This window comes from Vanellus vanellus (genome assembly GCF_965231255.1).
Source record: "Vanellus vanellus genome assembly, chromosome: 2".
NCBI classification, from domain to species: domain Eukaryota; kingdom Metazoa; phylum Chordata; class Aves; order Charadriiformes; family Charadriidae; genus Vanellus; species Vanellus vanellus.
This window is the reverse complement of record NC_138906.1, coordinates 157,955,339-157,974,055: the sequence shown is the minus strand read 5'-3', so window position 1 is coordinate 157,974,055 and position 18,717 is coordinate 157,955,339. Positions and strand designations below refer to the sequence as shown.

The 18,717-nt window shown below is 44.3% G+C and overlaps 1 protein-coding gene across 2 annotated transcripts in view; it reads left to right on the top strand.

The window, feature by feature from the left end:
• The first annotated feature begins 402 nt into the window (after window positions 1-402).
• The window catches only part of MTSS1 (MTSS I-BAR domain containing 1), a 126,683-nt gene continuing 108,368 nt past the window's right edge, over window positions 403-18,717 (top strand). For both annotated transcript variants that reach the window (XM_082499511.1, XM_082499512.1), the window contains exons 1-2: window positions 403-624; window positions 17,731-17,792. In XM_082499511.1, coding sequence (XP_082355637.1) covers window positions 553-624; window positions 17,731-17,792 — 134 coding nt within the window. In that variant the 5' untranslated portion in view covers window positions 403-552. The remainder of the gene's footprint in view (window positions 625-17,730; window positions 17,793-18,717) is intronic.

Sequence of the window (18,717 nt, the reverse complement as noted above, 5' to 3'; positions counted from 1 at the left end):
TTTTTATAGAGATATATTTTTTTTTCCTGATTTTTTTTTTTTTTTTTTTTTGGGTGGGGGGGGGAGTGCATCTACCCCGCGGCGCGCAGCCGGCGGGCTGCCGGTGCCCTGAGCGCGCCGGGGAGAGGGGGAAGCCGGGGCCGCCGGGGCTCGGGCCGTTGTGCGCGGAGATGGGCTTGGTGGCTGCCGGTGGGTGGGAGAACGGTGCCCGCTCGTCTCTGAACCCCCGGGCGCTCCCCAGCGGGGCGGGGAGGTGTGTGTAGGCGACGGGCGCCAATAGCACCGCATTTTTATATATATATATTTCTCCCCCCCCCCCCCCCCCGTTTTTTGAATTTTTAGAGGTGTAGGCAGATAGGGGTTCAGGTGTGCTGTTGGGTTTTCTCCCCCCCCCCATTACTGCCTACATCGGCTTGTTTGCCCCCCCCCTCCACCCCTCCCGCTTTCTCTTCCCCCCCCCGAGGTGGGAAATTGGGGTGTCTAATTTTTTTTTTAGCATAGTAGTGAAATTGCAGCAGTTTCTGCCTCCTCCAGTGTGCTCGAGCGAGGAAAATGGAGGCTGTGATAGAGAAGGAATGTAGCGCGCTCGGAGGGCTCTTCCAGACCATCATAAGCGACATGAAGGTAAGGGGCTGTGGGGGTCTGGGGGGGGGGAGGGGACGGACAGGTGAGAGGGGACCTTGCCCGGCCCAGCGAAACTTTGCCCCGTGAGCCACCGCCACCCCAGGGGACGGTGGTGGCGGGGTGACCCCCGGGCCCTGGGCTGCTGTTGGGGACCCTGCCCCACGCGCTAGGTGCGTGTCCCCAACACCGGTGGAAGCAGCCTGGCAGAAGGGGACCCTTGTACATGCTTCACCCCCCTGGTTTTGGGGCTTGCGAGTTGCTTGCAGGACACCACCTCTCCCTCCCTCCTTCCCTCTTTCCTCCGTCTCTCCTGCCCAAACGTGCACACTGTTATCTCACACCCGGGTCAGTGCTTCCCAAACCTATCTCTATTTTTTTTTTTTTTTATAATCCCCCCCCCCTTTTTTTTTTTGGCGCTGTTTTGGGCTGTCAAGGTGTCTGGCAGAATCCATGCAGCGAGGCGGGAGTGTGGTGTGGAGGAGATGGACAGGGTGGGTGTCAGGCGTGGGGTGGGGCTGGAAGGGGCGATGTGGGGGTTGGCCGTGCCCCACGGGCGCGATGGAAAATAACATACACATCTCAGCCTGGAGATGCTCAAAAAGTTGACGCGTGCCTGGATTAAAATCGCTGCTCAGGCGGTTCCGTGGTATTATTTTCGTGCTGTGTATGGTCATGGAGGTGGTGTTTGCCTCTGTCTGTGCACGAATGCAGAGGTCTCAAGTTGCTGGGTCTCTCCTCTCTACCAGCCACCAGAAATCTCAGGCTGTGCCGACCCCTTCTGCCCAAGGGTCCCTTTGAGACAGGTGCTCCCCATGTATCCTTGGCGGCCAAGGGCACTTGTGCAGGGTTTTCTTTGGGCAGCTGCGTGCCTCCTGCCCTTCGCTCGTGGAAATAAATAGCGTAGAAGTGTTGCTGTGTTCTGCCAGTCATGCCTTCCCCAAACCCCAGGGCTTGAGGCGGCCGTACTGCAGAATACTGCAGTGTTCTCCCGGACAAGGGCAGCTTGTCTTCCTGCCAGGGCCGGCTGGGAAGGATGCCGTTGTCAGGAGATGTTGAGGGACATGTCAGATAAATGGGGGTACCGCTGTGATTTCAAGGCAGGGAGCAGCAGCCGTGCATGCTGCGCTTCTCCCAGGCAAAGGCGCGGGATTTCTTTGGGTGTTCTCATGGGTGGAGGGGTGATGAGCAGGGAGGGCTGCGGGAGAAGGAGCCGGCAAGTAGTGGTGGAGGAGGACGGGGTCTGCGCTGGGAGGGAGCCTGGCAGAGGTGAATGGCTTCTAGTGTATTTTTTTTTTGGGGGGGGGGGCGGGGGCGGAGAAGCTGTTTGCATTAGAAGTTATTTTTTGGCGAGGGTTCATATGCACTTTCCTCTCAACAGATCTTAGGAGACATTTAATTAAAAGCGTGGCTTGTCAAGAGCAGGCAGATTGCAGAGAGGAGGGGGAGTGCGTGTGTGTGTGTATCTGTCAAGACAATGCTGCAGTCCTGGTGGTGCTCTTCCTCGGGCTCTTGCCCCCCTTGTATTTTTAATAACGACTGCACTTTAATTTTAAACAACAACTGCCCCTCCCCTAAAAGCAGGAAACATTCACAAATCCTGGGATCACTTTAGTGGGCTGTGCAGGGAACACGCAGGAGATGTTCTGTTCCAGATGAAGTGCGGTTTTTGGTTTCAGCACAGAGGGACACCGAGTATGTTTATTCTCTGCTTCTTTCCATGAGTGGTGTGTTTGATTTTTCTTGCTCTTAAGCAAATGGGCCTTTGCTATGTGGATTTTTTTTTTTCCCCCTTTATACATTGTTACTTGCATGGGAATGATGCTCATCAGAAACATGTTGACGTGAACTTATGGAGATGGGCACAGGTGTGAATATTTTTTCCCTAATCCTCCATAGTAGTGGAACCTGTTTTGTGAACTGGCAATTACTGGGGGGGGAAGGTTTGGAAGGAATCGCAGCACATCTTTAGCAGCGTGGTGGTTGTTAAGGTTAAAAAAATCTGCTCATTGATTTAGCATGAGAAGAAAAAATAATTTTTACCTGTAGTTCAATTTGCTGCAGCTAATGCTGTCTGGCTGATGTGATGCATTGGGGTTCTTCTTTGTGAATTGTGCACAAAGGATCGTGACAATTTCTAAGAAAAAGTAGCTATTTTTTGACAGCTAACGAGAGCCTTTCAACAAATCATACCTTTAGTAGTAAAGTGAAAATTAGCATTTTAAGTGCTGTTTCACGTTGTCAGGTCTGTGTGGGCAGGCTTCTGGCAGAACCTTGGAGATGTTGCGTAGGGGTCTGCCCACGCATACCCAAGTGCACTATCTGTGCCTATTTCTCATCGCAGGCTGTGATCAAGGCCCCACATGCCCCGCAGTGCTGAGGGATTTGCTGCAGCATCCGCCTTTTTTTTTTTTTTTTTCTTCTTTAACTAAACAATTCACAGGTTCTCTTTACCATATGTATTGCTCTGCCTCAAACTTCGTTGTAAAGATGGAAGGGTTAATCAACAGCGTATTAAAATTACTCTGAAGTCTTGCCAGCGGATGCAGATGGGTGCTGCAGCTGAGGTGATGAAGATACAGGACGCGTGGACTGATTTGTATTATTTTTTTTTTCCTCTTTATTCACACTAACGCAGAACTAGCACAGGTGTACCTGTTGTTAATTTTGAGCTCTCCTTGATCTCGTCAAGGTTACAGAAACTGGAATTACAATCTGGAGTAATGTGATTGTTTCCATTTGTCTCCATACTGTGTTAACTTTAAAACTTAATGAGGGCAATTTATGCCAGTGTGACTAACACATCACACTTTTTGATAGCAAGATTATCTCTTGCTAGCTGAGGTCTCTTGAACTGCTTTTAATATTTTCTCCAGAAACCCCAAATTTATCTCCATCCTCTACCAAAAATAATTTTGTGGTTAATACTCGACAAAACAAGCTCCAGAATAATTAAGTGTAGAGCTAACCGATTTAGAATCATAGAATGGTTTAGGTTGGAAGGGACCTTAAAGATCATCTAGTTCCAAACCCCCTGCCATGGGCAGGGACACCTGCATTCAGAGAAACGATGTTATTGAGTTAAATATAAGAATTGTTAATAAACATCCCATTTATATCATACTTTAATGCACATCTGGAACTTCAGTCTCCTGACAAGGGAAGTCCATGTCTTCCATGCAAAACAAGGGTCACATTTGTTGAGCAGTATGTGATGTACATGGTGACAGGGTTGTTTGTGGAAAGTCCACAATGGGAATTGTACTTGGCCGTTGTGCTCCAGAATTGGGCTTCGATGCTTTGAGATTTCAAGATCAGATTAAAGCATCATAAAGGTGGGAAAAAGTCTGCCCATCCCATCCTTAAGTCCTGGTCCATTGTCAGAGCCCTGGTGTTTCCTACGATACGTCACTGAGTATGTGGCACTTACAATTTGTTATGCTTTTATGCAAGATCTTTTTCAAAGCAATCAAAGTTTATAAAAGCAAAAATAAAACATGTATGTCCCCTCGGAGAAGTAGTTTTGTGTGCTGCATGCAAACGCTGTGTGCTGTCTCTTTGAACATCGCATACTTTCTGTAGCTCCCTGTGGGAAGGGAGTATTTGATCTGAATGGTTTGTAACTCATTTCTGGCAATTGAGAAATGAGATGCTGTAATGTGCTGTTAATTTCAATATTTCTTGTAGTGCAAAGCAAATCAGTGCAGATAATTTTGGGGAGGGCCTGTTGCGGATGGGTTTCAAAAGATCTTGTCTTCTCCTGCAGAGCAGATTCTCTTTAATGCTGCTTTTCCCTATGAGGCTCGATTTTATGTTCCTTTTAATCGCATTGTTCTCTGCTGTCTTGAAAGAAAAAGGGAAACACCTCTGAAAATGTTGAAATTGTCAGTGTTTGTAGTTCATTATTTGCTTGATGCCTGTTCTTTTCCTTTTTGTATGTTCTTTATGTCTCACCTCTTCTGCCAGCATGTGTTTTGGCGAGGCAGGGGCTTGCTGTATGTGTGCAGCACCCGACAGCCTTGGGGTGGGCATGGGGGGAAGATGAGTAAAGAGCAGTTGAACAAATGCAGGTTGTCTGTGACTTTGTTTATACCAAGTGGGAAGATTTACTAAATTTTTATGGGTCTGGTGCGGATTACCGATTGGTCTCATTCATCTCCCTGTATGTGAGGGACGTGCAGGTATGAGGGGGACTGCAGACATCGTCCTGTTGGTGAACAAAAACAAGATTCCCAAAGGAGGAGTGAAATTTTAGAAATCCTTTTGGTATAAGTGTATGTGCCTTATTCATAGTCATTTAGCTGAAAAGTCAATAAAATCAACCTTTTGCTTTTGGCAGTAACCTCTACTTTAATGCTATATAGGAGGTGAAGCCTTCCCTTTGCTCCATTGCTGCTTCTGGGGCTCTTGGACGAGAGGGTGGTACACCTTTGTCTTCAGCTCTTGGTCAGAGCATAAGAGAAAGGCAGGAATCACAGAATTTTCAGAGTTGGAAGGGACCTCTAGGGATCATCTAATCAACTCCCCTGCTCAAGCAGGATTGCCCAGAGCACATTACTCAGGACTGCATCCAGGCGGGTCTTGAAAATCTCCAGAGAAGGGGACTCCACAACCTCCCTGGGCAGCCTGTGCCAGTGCTCTGTCACCTGAACCGTAAAGAAGTGTTTCCGTGTATTTGAACAGAACTTCCTGTGTTCTAACTTGTGCCCATTACCCCTTGTCCTGTCACTTGGAACCATTGAAAAGAGCCTGGCTTCATCCTCCTGCAACCCACCCTTTAGATACTTGTATGCCATAATAAGGTCTCCCCTCAGCCTTCTCTTCTCCAGGCTAAAGAGTCCCAGCTCTCTCAGCCTTTCCTCATAAGGGAGATGCTCCAAGCCCTTAATCATCTTAGTTGCCCTTTGCTGGACACGCTCCAGCAGTTCCCTGTCCCTCTTGAACTGGGGAGCCCAAAACTGGACACAGTATTCCAGTTGTGGCCTCACCAGTGCAGAGTAGAGGGGGAGAATGACCTCCTTCGACCTACTGGCCACACTCTTCCCTATGCAGCCCAGGATTCCATTGGCCTTTTTGGCGACAAGGGCACATTGCTGGGCCATGGATAATTTACTGTCTACCAGGACCCCCAGATCCTTCTCCTCCGAGCTACTTCCCAGCAGGTCCGCCCCAAACCTGTACTGGTGCCTAGCATTCTTCCTCCCCAGGTGCAGGACCTTGCACTTGCATTGTTGAACTTACGGGCATGAGAAGCACTTAGGCTTTTGCAGCCTCTTATCTCCAGTTAGGAAGTGACTGGTGAGAAGCAGCATTTTAATCTTGCTTTTTGTGGAAGATGGAGCTGGGGGTGGTCACTTCAAGGATTAAGAGCTGTTTGTTAAGTAAGCCTGATTTGCTTGCGAGGGATGGCCTTGTGCTGTTCACACAAATAATATAAACTGACTGGAAAAAAATATTTGTTGGAACAAATAGAAATGCTGACACAGTTACTACGGGAAGTACAGCTGCAGGTCCTCTGCATTTGTATTAATCCAAGGGACAGCCCACATGTATCAGAGAATCTGGGCAAATTTGTTTTACCCTGACATGTCGTAATACGACTGCTCTTCTGCAGCTGTGCTTTATTTGAAGCTTGGGATCTCTGTGGAGGTTAGGAATGTGCGGTTCAATGATTTTTAAGGTCTAGTTTCAATCCAGCTGTTAAGGTTGGTAACTATTGTAAGAAAAACAAATGTTTCATGTGCAAGAGAGGTACAGGCTTGGAGAGGAGAGGGCATCTCTGTCCTCCCTTTCCTTCGCGTGCTGTGTTGCACTGGCATGTCCCTTGCACGACAGTCTTTAGGGCAACTGATTTATCCCAAACCTAGCGAACTGATGTTTGTTTCCATTCTCCAAAAAGTGCGAAATGAGTTTATTTCTGCTCTATACAGCTTTTCTTCCCATTTTTTTTTCTTTAAGGCTTTACTACCAAGGCATTTTGGGCTTAGCTGGCTGCACTGATTTCTTATCCGTGCTGCCTCCCGACAACCTGCTTGCCCAAATGGTTTGCGTACACTGAAATTCCTTGGCTTTTCTAAGCAGCTGCATGTAAACGTCTTGGAGGGGGAGGGATTGACGAGCAGCAAAGGCTGAATGATGATGCAGGAGGACAGCCACTGCTTGCCTGCTTAAATACTGGGGTTCATGCAACAGGGCATAGCTGGAAACGTACTTACAAATCATTTATTTTTTAGGGACATGTTCTTTCTTGACCCAGAGACTTTTGTGTGAGTCTTAACGATTCATACAACTGCCAAGCATTCGCTACATAAGTGTGTACGAGGCTGGCTTATTCTGTGGCATACCCAGGGCAAGGATTTTTAATGTCTTGTAAGAGTACTCCTTTTGGATCTGGCAGGATGCCAAGGGCTGCGTAATAGGGTTTGTGAGGTTGTAAGTGTGGAAGGAGTTGTGCAGCGCTGCGTGAAACACAATTGACTGAACAAATGTTGGAGGACAAGAAGTCTGTGTAATTACAGGCTCAGCGCTGGTTAATACCTAACAGAGGGTGATATTCAGGAGAATTTGCTGCTTCCTTCCTCAGGTCTGAGTGTGCACGAGCTGTATCTTTCATATAAAATACCAAAAACTGCCAAAATTTTTTGCTATTTTTTTGTCAAAGCATAGAAGTTGCTCCTGTTGACGGAGTATTCCTGTGAATCTGTAAATAGCATCTTCTGCTTAACAGCCTGTGTGTTTTCAGCTTCTGAAAAATGTCTTTAAGTTTCGTGGTCTACCCAGAGACAGTGTAGTCTTGAAGAGGAGCAGAAACTATTGCATGGCGGAATAGGAACTGTGTCCAGAAAGGTTTTTGGTCTGCTTCAGGGCACACAAAGGTGGGTATGGAGGGGTTTGAGTTAGTTAGTACCACAAAGAGGCTACTGTAGAAATGCATTTCATTCTTTAAGTGTATGTTTTCCAATTCAAAATTATGTCTGCCTTGATGCTGTAAGGTGCCGAGAACTGCCCTGTTCACTGGCATCTGTGCTGACCTTTAAGGATGTTGATTGACTCCTTCCTGCTGGGCTGCGAGATAGCTTGAATGCTGAGATGTTTCGAAGGACTGGAGACAAAATGTCTGGTAGCTTTGTGGTTAAGACCATAGCAGCTTTCATCTTCAAAGTGCTCTGTGTGTGACTTAGCTCCAAAGAATGGCTCCCATTTTACAAAAGGGCAAGCTATGGCTGCAGGTTCAGTAACTTCTACTCCTTTCCCCTAGGACAAGAAGGAATTGAGTGCATCTAGAGCATGGAGTTAATGAGGGGATGTTTTTAAGCTCCCAGTGTAATACACGTTTCTATCCACACATACACACCACTTTGTTGTTACTGCTTAAGACATATTGCTGTTTCCCTTCTGTGATAACCCAGTGTTTGCAGGCAGAAGAGATGACACCTACGAATGACTGATCAACTCTCAACACAAGTCTCTTGAACTCCTCTTCTGTAACTGAAATTACAGGACATCTCCGTTTCTTAGTGGAGAAATCTGAATGGAGCTTCTTAACCGTAGATCATGAACAATTTGGCCATCTGTCTTGTGAGGCTGTGTGTGAGCTGTGTGGTTTTGACTCTTCTGGTCAACAACCATAAGCGTTGCGTAGTTCATCTGAATGGTAGGATGCTAGCTGCATCATTTAACAAACTGCCTTGGATATTTTAAAAAAGAACACTTACAGGTATGAATTTATGTTGGCGTGTGCAGTGCTAACTAGCAATGAGTGTGTAACTAGAGACATTTGGTTCATGGTACAAAAAGGTTCACATTTGTTCCCATTTTTGTCTTCCACATAATTTGTCACCTTGCTTGTCACCCAAGCATGAGATGATTTTTTTTCCCCACATAAGTCACATGCATGCTTTGTAGTATGTCTGAAGCCCTTTGTGTGGTGGCTTAATTTTGGATTTTTTGTTAATAAGGCTTTATTCATGTTGAGATGCCTCCTAACAAAATCATCCATGAGCAAACCTCATTGTTGCTCCTTGTCCATGAGCAAAGCAAGTGTCTAACCTGGATCTTGAAAGTGATTGTTTCTCTTCTTATGAGTGAAATGGAGAGAAAGTAGCCTGTGACAAGAGTAGTCGTGCTTTACTGTATGGCAAGAGCCAAAATTCATAAAGCATTAAAAACTTTGCTACCTGGCTGCTGCCTTTTTCCCAATGAGGTAATTGTGTGGCCAACTCAGGCTCTTGTCAGTACTTTGGCAACAGACACAGCCACTTCTTGGGTCCTGGAGATTTTTTTGACTGCTCGTGTGATGGAGATTGTGTTGCGAAAAAGCAACAAATGCTCAGAAACGAAGGTTTCTCCTTGCTTGGGAAGAAGTGTTGAGACCACAGTGGTATTGGTGGCATTACCAACACAGGGCTGTTGGCTTGAGGCTGTCCTGTGTAGGCATTAACTTGAATGAGTGTCTGCTGATATTTTAATTATCTTCGTTTTGATCCAGCTGAAATATTGTGGGTTTAGAAAATAGCTGCTGAGTATGCACAGTGGCCGCTTAATGATTGAGTGGATGAAAGGCGGTATTGATGAGTCTCTGAGGAGAAATCTGCTATTCAGGCTTGCAAACTTGTTTAGACCTGCAGGGAAGAATATAGAACCAAATGCTTCCTCTGGAAGACTACTTAATGTCCAGCATTTTGAATGTAGCATGGGATAAAAGGTCTCTAGAAGCTGTGGCTAGTTGTTCCCCGCCCCCCCTTGTGAATAATTTCCTGTGTTTAGAGAGGGAGAGACTGTATGTTTATGCATGATGTATTTTCTCACAGTATGAGTATAACTTGTGTTTGCTAATTACCCAATCTTGGATTTAAACCATGAAGTGGCTGCTTTGGAGCTGAGTTTCTTCATTTTACAAACTATGAAACGGGGCTGTGGACAGTACAGATTTGACGTGGGCCGCCTTGCTGCGTCAACGGGGACCGTGAGTTTGGTTGTAAGCCAGGATGCCATGCAGCAACTGAGCGGGATGAAGTTTTCACAGGTCGTTGGTGTACTACAAACTGAAGTCACAACCATGGAGCAACTGGTATCCTCCACTGGGGATGTTTAAATATGGGTTAGCACAGTGCAGGCTTTATTATAATACAAATTAAAGACTCGAGAGCTCTAACAACAGAATGGTACCAGACTTAGGCTCCCTCCCCCTTTAAATGGTTAGTGAGGTCTAATAAATACCTGTGTTCCTGCTAAAAAGTGCTGCATTTCAGTGCTCAGGGAACTGGGCGTTCTTTAGAGTTCTTCAGGTGGTTTTGGCAGTGTAGAAATAACTGATACCTGTGTTTTTTCCCCAGTGGGATGATTGCCCTTTTCTGGATTTTCCTGATTGGATTTTAGTCTTGACTTTCTCAAGATATTATGCCATTATCTATTTTTCCCTGATGTCCTAATGCTCTGTTTAGACTGAAACCCAAACAGTTTTGAAAATACTAAACGAGTGGTTCTGTGATGCATAGAAGAAATATCTAGTTGACAGGTTTTTTAATAGCGTATGAGATGTCTTCAGTAGTGTTTTGTTGCATAATTTGTGATGTTGTGATAATGTATCACCTTGTGAAAGCAAACCGTGGCATGCTGAGGGAAACTCGTTTCTAACCCTGTGGTTCCCTGAACAAGTGGCAGAAATAATGGTAACAGATGTATGGATACAGGACTTTGATTTTAATTACCCCTGCTTTCTTTCCTGAAGGGTAGTTACAGGTTAAATGACATCTTAATCTGATCTTTGACATGCTTTTACTTTCACTTGCGTGCATTATAATCTCTCAAACCCCAAGTTTGTACCTGTCTCCTCCATTCAGTAAAATGCGTGTTCAGCTCTTGCTGTGAAATCCTGTGAAGTTTCTGTCTTGTCTTTTGCTGTTGATGACTTTTTGTTCCTGGCCCAACAAGCGTTCTGTATGAGTTGAGAGTCCCTTTTGCTGCTGGAGCTAATCTCAAACTTCCCCTGTGCGTTGCAGTGCCGTTAGCTTAGAAAGACAGAATGGAATTTGCAGCCAAGTAGTCCCTTTCCTTGCTGTGTGAGAGTATTATGCTTTCCTAGAAGACCTCTAGATAAATGTGTTATTCTTGCTTAAAGAGTTCTAGTGAAAAGAAGCTCCCTGACCTTTCAGAGTTGTCTTTTAACTGGTCTTATAGTTGGATGGATTGTCCAACCTGAAGCTTCTCTGCTGCAAGTAAAACTGATTGTTTCTTGTCCTGCACCACTGGAAGACAGCTGATGGACAGCATTGGTCTATGGGATGCTCTTGAAATCAGTATTTGGACTTCGCTGATTCAGTTCTGATTTTGAATTTAAGAAATAGGGGGTATATAGAGGGTAGATTTAGATTGTACATAAGGAAGATTTTTTTTTTTTTTTTTTTTTTTTTTTTTTTACAATGAGGGTGGTGAGGCAGTGAAACTGGTTGCCCAGAGAAGTTATGGATGCTCCATCATTGGAAGGGTTCATGTTCAGTTTGGACAGGGCTTAGAGCAACCTGATCTAGTGAAAGATGTCCCTGCCTACAGACTAGATGATCTTTATCAACTGTAGTCAAACTATAGGTTGGACTAGATGATCTTTAAAGGTTCCTTCCAACCCAAACCATTCTCTGATTCTGTATATTTGAAATGAGATAAATGAAACCAAAGAAGTCATGGAATAGGTGGTGTGTACACCTCTGTGTCTTCATAAAGAGTGAAGTCTCTTTCGCCAGCAAAATTTATGTTTCAGTCTGTTGAAAGATTGAGACTATTCTGGTGAGTGATTGGGAAATAGATACAGCTTACAAAGCTTCATGAGACAGGCTCTTGAATTGTTTATTTTTCCAACCTAGAAAGATGCAAAGCCAACAAGAAGCATTGTTTGGATGGAGAAGAGCAATTTTGAACTTTGTGTAAGATGATGTTCATTCTCTGCTCACTTGTGTGTTGCAGGAGCTTTTGTGGCTTATTAAAGGACTAGGCAATCCTATTCATGAGTCATGGACTTGGCTAAATCTGTGCATTGCACAGAGGAACATATTAGTGTTTGGTAGAGCTTTGTAACTCTTGAAGTTGTGGCTGCCGAAGTGCCCTTTTCCCCAGTTGGCTACTGATTCTTTTAGAAAAGAGGAAAAACTTCCAGTGCCAGGTGTGAGCTGGGAAGGGAACTGATTGTCAACTGTTGCATCTTCCCATGTATTGAGACATCCGTGGCTGGAACCCTTTTTTTTTCTCAGGCTGTCATTGTTTTCCTGTCCCCTTCCCCTCCACTTTTTCCTGGTTTTGCCTGTTGAAGGCCTCTTGAAAAAGTGATAGTGTCTACGTGCAAACCATACTTGCTTATCCAGGCCATTCTTTATGTGTAACATCTGTGACTCTGTGTGGTGTCTAGCAGAATAAAGTCTCTTTGCTGCTTGGAGGTAGTGTACTGAATGCCACAGAAATGAGACATTCATAATAATCCTTGTGATTCTAATATCTTATAAAGCTATGTAAAAATCTTTTGGGTTTGGCATAATTTACTTTGGAGGGGTTGGAGGACATGTGCAGGAGCAAAGTTACAATTTTTGTTCCAAAGATAGAGGTATGGCGTTTGGATGTGTTACTAGGGCCTGAAGCTTGGTAACAGTGATGTGTGTTTGGGACTCAGCTTTTTAGCTAGTCATAGCTGAACAACTACACTGAGGTGGAGAAGTCCCAACTCCTGCAGTTTGTGTGGTGGTTATTTTTCTGTTTTATTGAAGTCTGCAGATAGTCATTGTTCAGGACTCTTCTGGAGGGCATACAGTTCTTGCTTTGATAACCAGTGAGATAAAACCAAGGCACTGCCTGCCTGGTCCCTTTCTCTCCTACCTCTTTAGCTGGAACAGCCAAATTTAGATTCTGAATTTGCTTTACTGTAGAGCCACTCTCTGTCTCTTTCCACCTGCCTCAAAAGTTTAGATGGGTTGTTGCTGTGAACAAGATACCAAACTATTCCAGCTGCCTTTGTACTCAGTGTCCTAGCAAGAGCTGATAATAGGGCTAAAAAGCCTTTCTGATAAATGAAAGCACTTAAAAAAATGCTGTCAAGAGTTTTTAGAAGATGTGACGCGTCTTGTCTGTGGGAGTTGGGGTGCATGGAAATAAATTATTAAAGGAAGTAAGTGTCTTTTCTCTTAATGGAAGAAGAATCATAAATTCTTAGCAGAAGGAGTGACAGAACAGTTTTTAACTGTCAAGACTGCTGATACTCAAGTTGTAATCTTAAATAAATACAACAATCTGGGTTCCTATTCTTGCTGTTAGATGTAATCAATAACAATTTCAGTAAATACGATCCTTTGCTGCAAGTCTACCCTTCCTTTATTGAGAAATCGCTGAGTTTCTCATCTGGGTCTCTTCTCACTCCTGCTGCAGAATTGCTGGCCTGAAAGCCAGCTTCAATAAATCTCTTGTAGAGGTGTGTTTGTTGTAGGGTGTCTGTCTGTGATGGTTCACCAAAAAAAATAAATAAGAGTTCTTCATCCATCCAGGGTTTTAAATGCTCCTTCCAGAGCTGCCTGATCTTTGCCTGCTCTTCCCTGGTGTAGTGGGTTGACCTTGTCCAGCTGCCAGGCACCCACCCAGCTGTTCTGCTCCTCCTCAGCAGGACAGGGGAGAAAATAAGATGAAAAAGCTCATGGGTTGGGACAAAAACAAGGAGATCACTTACCAGTTACTGTCGTGAGCAAGCCAGTCTTGACTGGGGAAGATGAAATTTATTGCCAATTAAAATAGATTTGAATGGTGAGAAAGACAAAAATTAGAACATCTGCCCATGTCTGTGGGGCTGGGTGTCGGATGGGATGTCACTGAATGAAGGTGGTGTCCCCTCTCCTTCCTGCTGCGCATGGAGCACCTGTCTCCAGGAGCTGCAGCTATGGAGGCCGCTGTCTGGCTGGATGCTGGCAGGTCTGGGTGTTGGTGTCCTGTATTTACAGGTGCTTTGCCAGCTCCGCCTGGTGCCTTTCAAACACTAATCGTGGTGCCTGTCCTTGAGGGAAGGTTGTTTCGTGTCCCTAATTGCGGACTGGCTACATGGGTGACAGGCACGAGGCACCATTTTGTTTTTCAGCCCTGAGGCGGAAAAGGTGTTTCCCTGCCTGCGTTCAGCGTAGATTAGCTGGAGCTGGGCCCTGGGATCAGGTGACTAATCACTTATAAACCGACTAATTAAGCAATAGGGTAGGATAATGGCATGTTATGGCTTACTGGTGACATCCCTTGTCAGGTGAGCAGCCGAGGGCTGGGCCGTGCTGAGCAGCGTGAGGGGACAGGGTGCCATGGAGTGCCGTGTGGTAATGGCGAGACGCCCATTTCACGGAGGACACATCACATTTCTTCATCTGACGGTGAAGAAATAATTGGGCACAAAGTTGTTTTGGGGGAAACAGTCCCCAGATTAAACCATTAATGATTTTCAAGAAAACTATTTAAACAAACCCGCACCATAACCGATTTCTATTTTAACCTGTGAGGAACTAAAAAGAGGATTTGTGACCCAGATTCCTGTAGCGGCTCTTCTCCGAGTGGGGCCGGAGGTGAAGGAGACGGAGACCTGCTGCTTTCACAGATAATGCCGGGACCTGAGTAACCCTGACATTTGAAGGGGAGAAAATTGATTTCCTTTATCAGCCGGTTGAAATCGGAAATTGCAGAAGGTGCAGAGGAGGCTCTTGGAGAGACAGCATTTAAAAATACTGTGTTATTACTCTTCGAAAGTGGCTTTACGTTGCAAAAGCACTTAGACAAAGGTGTCGAATTCCACCTGCTGGTTCTTTGTGTTTAAATTGGGAAAGTAATACATGTCAAATCAAGGATGAAGCTCTGTGGCTCTCTTAGTGTGCGGTTCCCACCACCGTTACCATTTCTCTCGATGGTTGTTTTGACAAAAGCAAAGAACTATTATTGCAAACGTGGAGGTGAGAGATGGAGTGACAGCAGGGCTGCCATGCTTAAGGTGGCATATGAAGAGGTCTTGGAGAAGGACCTGCTCCCCAGGGTACTGGAGCTTTGCGGTGTTGACGTCACTGATCTGATTCCTGTGTCACCCCCTTGGTTTGTCCCCACAAGCATCACTAAATGGCTTCCTTGATTCCTAGGTGCTGGAGATGGGATAAAGCCCCTGTTATTAGGTCCTGTGAAGTGGTAGGCGTTGTGCTGTAGGTAGGACTCAAGGGGGGTTTGGTTTCAGCAGGGATGTGGTGGTGGAAGTGTATTGTGGAAAAGCTCAAAAGGGATCACAGAGTTTATGTGCGAGGCTTGAGTTGTGTGTTATCAAGAGAGATGGGCTGCTGGATGTGGCTTCAGCAGGGAGAAATGAAAGCAAATTCTACTGGAACACAGATAAAACAAACTCTTAATTTTCAGCTGAGTTTATTAGACAGAGTTGAGTTGCAAAAAACAGATCGCGATACTGCAAGCTGAGCAGATAATGCAGGAATTCATGTCACTGGTGAAAAACTGTTGTTTCTTTAACAATTGGGGGAAAAAACAAACAAAACAAAAAAACCCAACAAAATCCACCACCCAAGTTATTAATTTAGTGACATTTTTTTAATAAACGCTGCAATTTTCTACTGTTCAAAGTGAGATCAGGTGCTCTTGGCCAGTGTAAGAGTGCCCAGGTGAAGAGATTGCATTGATTTCAACCAAACAAACCATTAAGTGAGCTGTTACAGCTTATTTAAGTAGCCTTGGCTTGAAGAGAACATTGTTTTTAATGACAAAGAACAAATAATCATGGAAATGCGTGGTGACTATTCCAATTTTGCTTGCTTTGTGGCCAGGCTGGCCACAGAAAAAAAAAAAAAAAAGTTGTTTTCTTCCTGAGCTGTGTTTTGATAGGAGTGTCTTAAGCTTCCCTGTGAAGCAGCTAAACGCAAGGCTGGTGTCAATCTCCGGCATGCCATCAGGCACGTTTAGCTGGATAATACACCACCGAGATGGAAACATAATCAGGCTGCTTTGGTATCCTCCGCTTGCCGGCTTGCGTTTTGCTCAAGAATCCAGTAAAGCCCTAGGCCCTGCTGTTAATTGTCAGGGCTTTCAGGGCTCCTGGCATACACATGCATAATGCATATACGGCATGCAGACAAACAGCGAGAAACGGGATTCAGAGTAGGGGATTTCAGTAAGACTAATAGGTTTAAGGAAATAGCATTTTTTTTCTTCCCCCTCTTCCAAATGATTGGTGGGTTTCTCTCATTTTTTTAAATGTCTGACAGTTTTTACTTAGCACAAAGCACTTTATATTCTAGGTCTCACCACCCAGATAACTGCTTTTTCTCTTTCCCCTTCTGCATTTCCCACTGGCTCCGTCGTGTGTAGTTATAATGAGGTTTTATGAACACCTGTTTTACATTGGGTTTTTTTGGTGGGTCGTTTCCCCCCCCCCCCCCCTCTTTTTTTTCTTTTAGCAGAAAACCTGTAACCCTTGTTGAAAAATATGTAGAGTACCAGTTAGTACACTTAACAGTGGCCTTACGGCAGCAGCCTCTGCATCTGGGCGTATCACAGCACTGCCCAAGCCCTGCTGTGCAGTGACTATGTGGGAGATGTGCACATGACACCTCTGCAAAAACATCGTATTTTTTAAAAATATGATAAGTAGAGAACATTAAATTGTGACCAGGGCTAGAGTTGAAAGGGAGGCTTGGGATTTGCCTTTGTTTTTAACTCCAGGTCTAATTCCAGTGGATCCCATTGGGGTGAGTGAATGTCTGGGAGCTGCCTTGCTGGGGTGTACAGAGGAGCTGGAATTTGGCTGTCAGCTTTTGGGGAAGGAGCTATCTTTGCCCCAAACAAGAGGTGGCCTCTCATGGCAGTGTGGGCAATGGATTTTGTTTTACTTACAAAAAGCAGACCAATTTATCGGGGTGGATCGAGTTTGCTACAAGCAACTGCACTTGCTTGCAACCTTTTCCAGTCAGAGCTGGGGTAATGTTAGCCTTGAGGTTCTGCTTTATCTGGGTTTTATTGTGTCGTTGCTCTGGTAACAGCAAGTCTTATACCTTTATTAAAGGAAGCAGGGATATTTTATTTTACTCTCCAGACTCCCATCAAAGGGAAATTTTGAGGTTTCTTTCTACGACGGTTTTTGCTGTTAACAGAAAATTTGCACTTGCTCTGCAGAGAGCAAGTTAACCTTTTTTTGGTCTAAAGAGGATGGCTTTTCTTTTTTACCAGAGAAATCAGCACCTTTTTTTTTTTTTTACTTTGGAAAATAAAGATCAGAACTTGCAAGAACACTTGATGTCCATATTCTAAATGAATGCCTGTGCTTTTTACACAATTTAAAAAAAAATAGGGAAAAAGTTTACAGGAAACTTGAAGTCAAGAAGAATCATACCTTCTTAAAAACTTTGAATACACTCAATGCTAGGCTGCTTTATCAGCTTCAATTCAGAAATCGGCTCCAAGGTCATTCGGGACTGTTTTGGAAGCAGGTCTTGCAGCCATATGGTAGCTGGTGGGAAAGTTTGTTTTCTTATGGCTACTGTGCCTCTTCTGTGCCCGATTGCTGAGTTACCTTGAGACAGTGTTTGAGGTGGTATCTTGGTCAACTCAGACCTTTATTGTAAAGGCTTTAAAAATAATTCTATTTTATTTATTTTTTGAAAAAGAGGATGGGAACCTGGTAGTGGCACAGAGAATCCATTTGTAGAGATCAACAACTGTCTTTAGTTTTGGGAGCTTCTCTGTACATGTTGTTGCAATATCCTAATACCCTACTTCTGATAAGTTTGTTTTTGCTGTATCCATCTGAATTAAGGTGGTTTTCCTCTGCTTCAGTTAAAATCCCTCTTCTCTTCCAGTGCTTCTGTTTTGGAAAATCTGTAAAGCCTCTTCAGAGGACCTACTGTTTCACCTGGATTCAGAACCAGTTGACGTCCCATCTGCTTGGGACTGGTGTCTAAGGATGTGAGAGAGAACTTTCTAGGAAAATATATTTTAGTGTTAAAGGATTAGTATATAGTGAAGTCTTAGTTACTGCTTTACTTCTAGTTTCATTTGATCTGGAATGTCAAAACCAGAATGCTCAAATTAAGTATTCATTATTGTGTTTTGTTTTTCTTGCAGGGAAGTTACCCAGTGTGGGAAGATTTTATAAATAAAGCTGGGAAACTGCAGTCTCAGCTTCGGTAAGTTTTGTGTTACACAGTCAAGATCCCCTACGATTCCTTCTATGTGCAATAAAACTGTGTGTATTTTATGGTCAACACCCATGTATTTAATTTTCACATACTACTACTGCTGTTTTAATGTATTTGGGAAAATACATAATCTACCACCAGCTGTGCATAATAAACATAAAATGAGCTAAATTTCGTGGCTTCTAATGGAAAATTGGAAAGATAGTTTATTGTTGTTTAGAGAACATACGTTTGGAGTTAGCCCTATGTTGTCCTCTTTATTAGTGTAGAATATAGTAGGTTTATATTAGAAGAGGGCTCAAAATATTGAAGAGTCTCTGGTAGTCTTAACAGGACTTTTTTCTGCCTTAAAAACTAAGGGAATCCCTGTGCTGGATCATTTATCGGTGATGGTTAAAACTTATGTTATTGGGGTATACTTTGCAAATGGCATTCTGGATTCCTTAATAAATGCCGTATGTATCACACTCAGACCGATTCTGCTATCTCTAGAATTCATTCACTTGTAAAATTTGTTTCTGCTAATGTGAATCCAAGCTCCAGTTCTTCACAACTCTCCCCAAACCACAATCTCCGCTGTGCTCTCCAGAGCATCAGCATTTTTTTCACAGCAGCAAGTGGTAACAGGTAGTTATTGGCAGTCTGTTTTGCAGTTCTGTGTTGTGCTGTGAACCGTTCCTGAAGAGGCTACGGTTTAGGCTCATTTGCCCTAAACAACTGGCATATGCTGTTCTGCCACACCATGCCTAAAATACCACACTTGCATGTGGTTTTTCCTTTTCCAGCAATTCACGTCACATTGAGTGTGGAAGAATCAGAGGAAGTAGTGAAAGAGGAGAAATGGAGAGCTTTCCTAGCCTTTTGTACTCTTTATACACAGGCCTTCTGGGAAGGCATGAGGGATAGTTTTGTT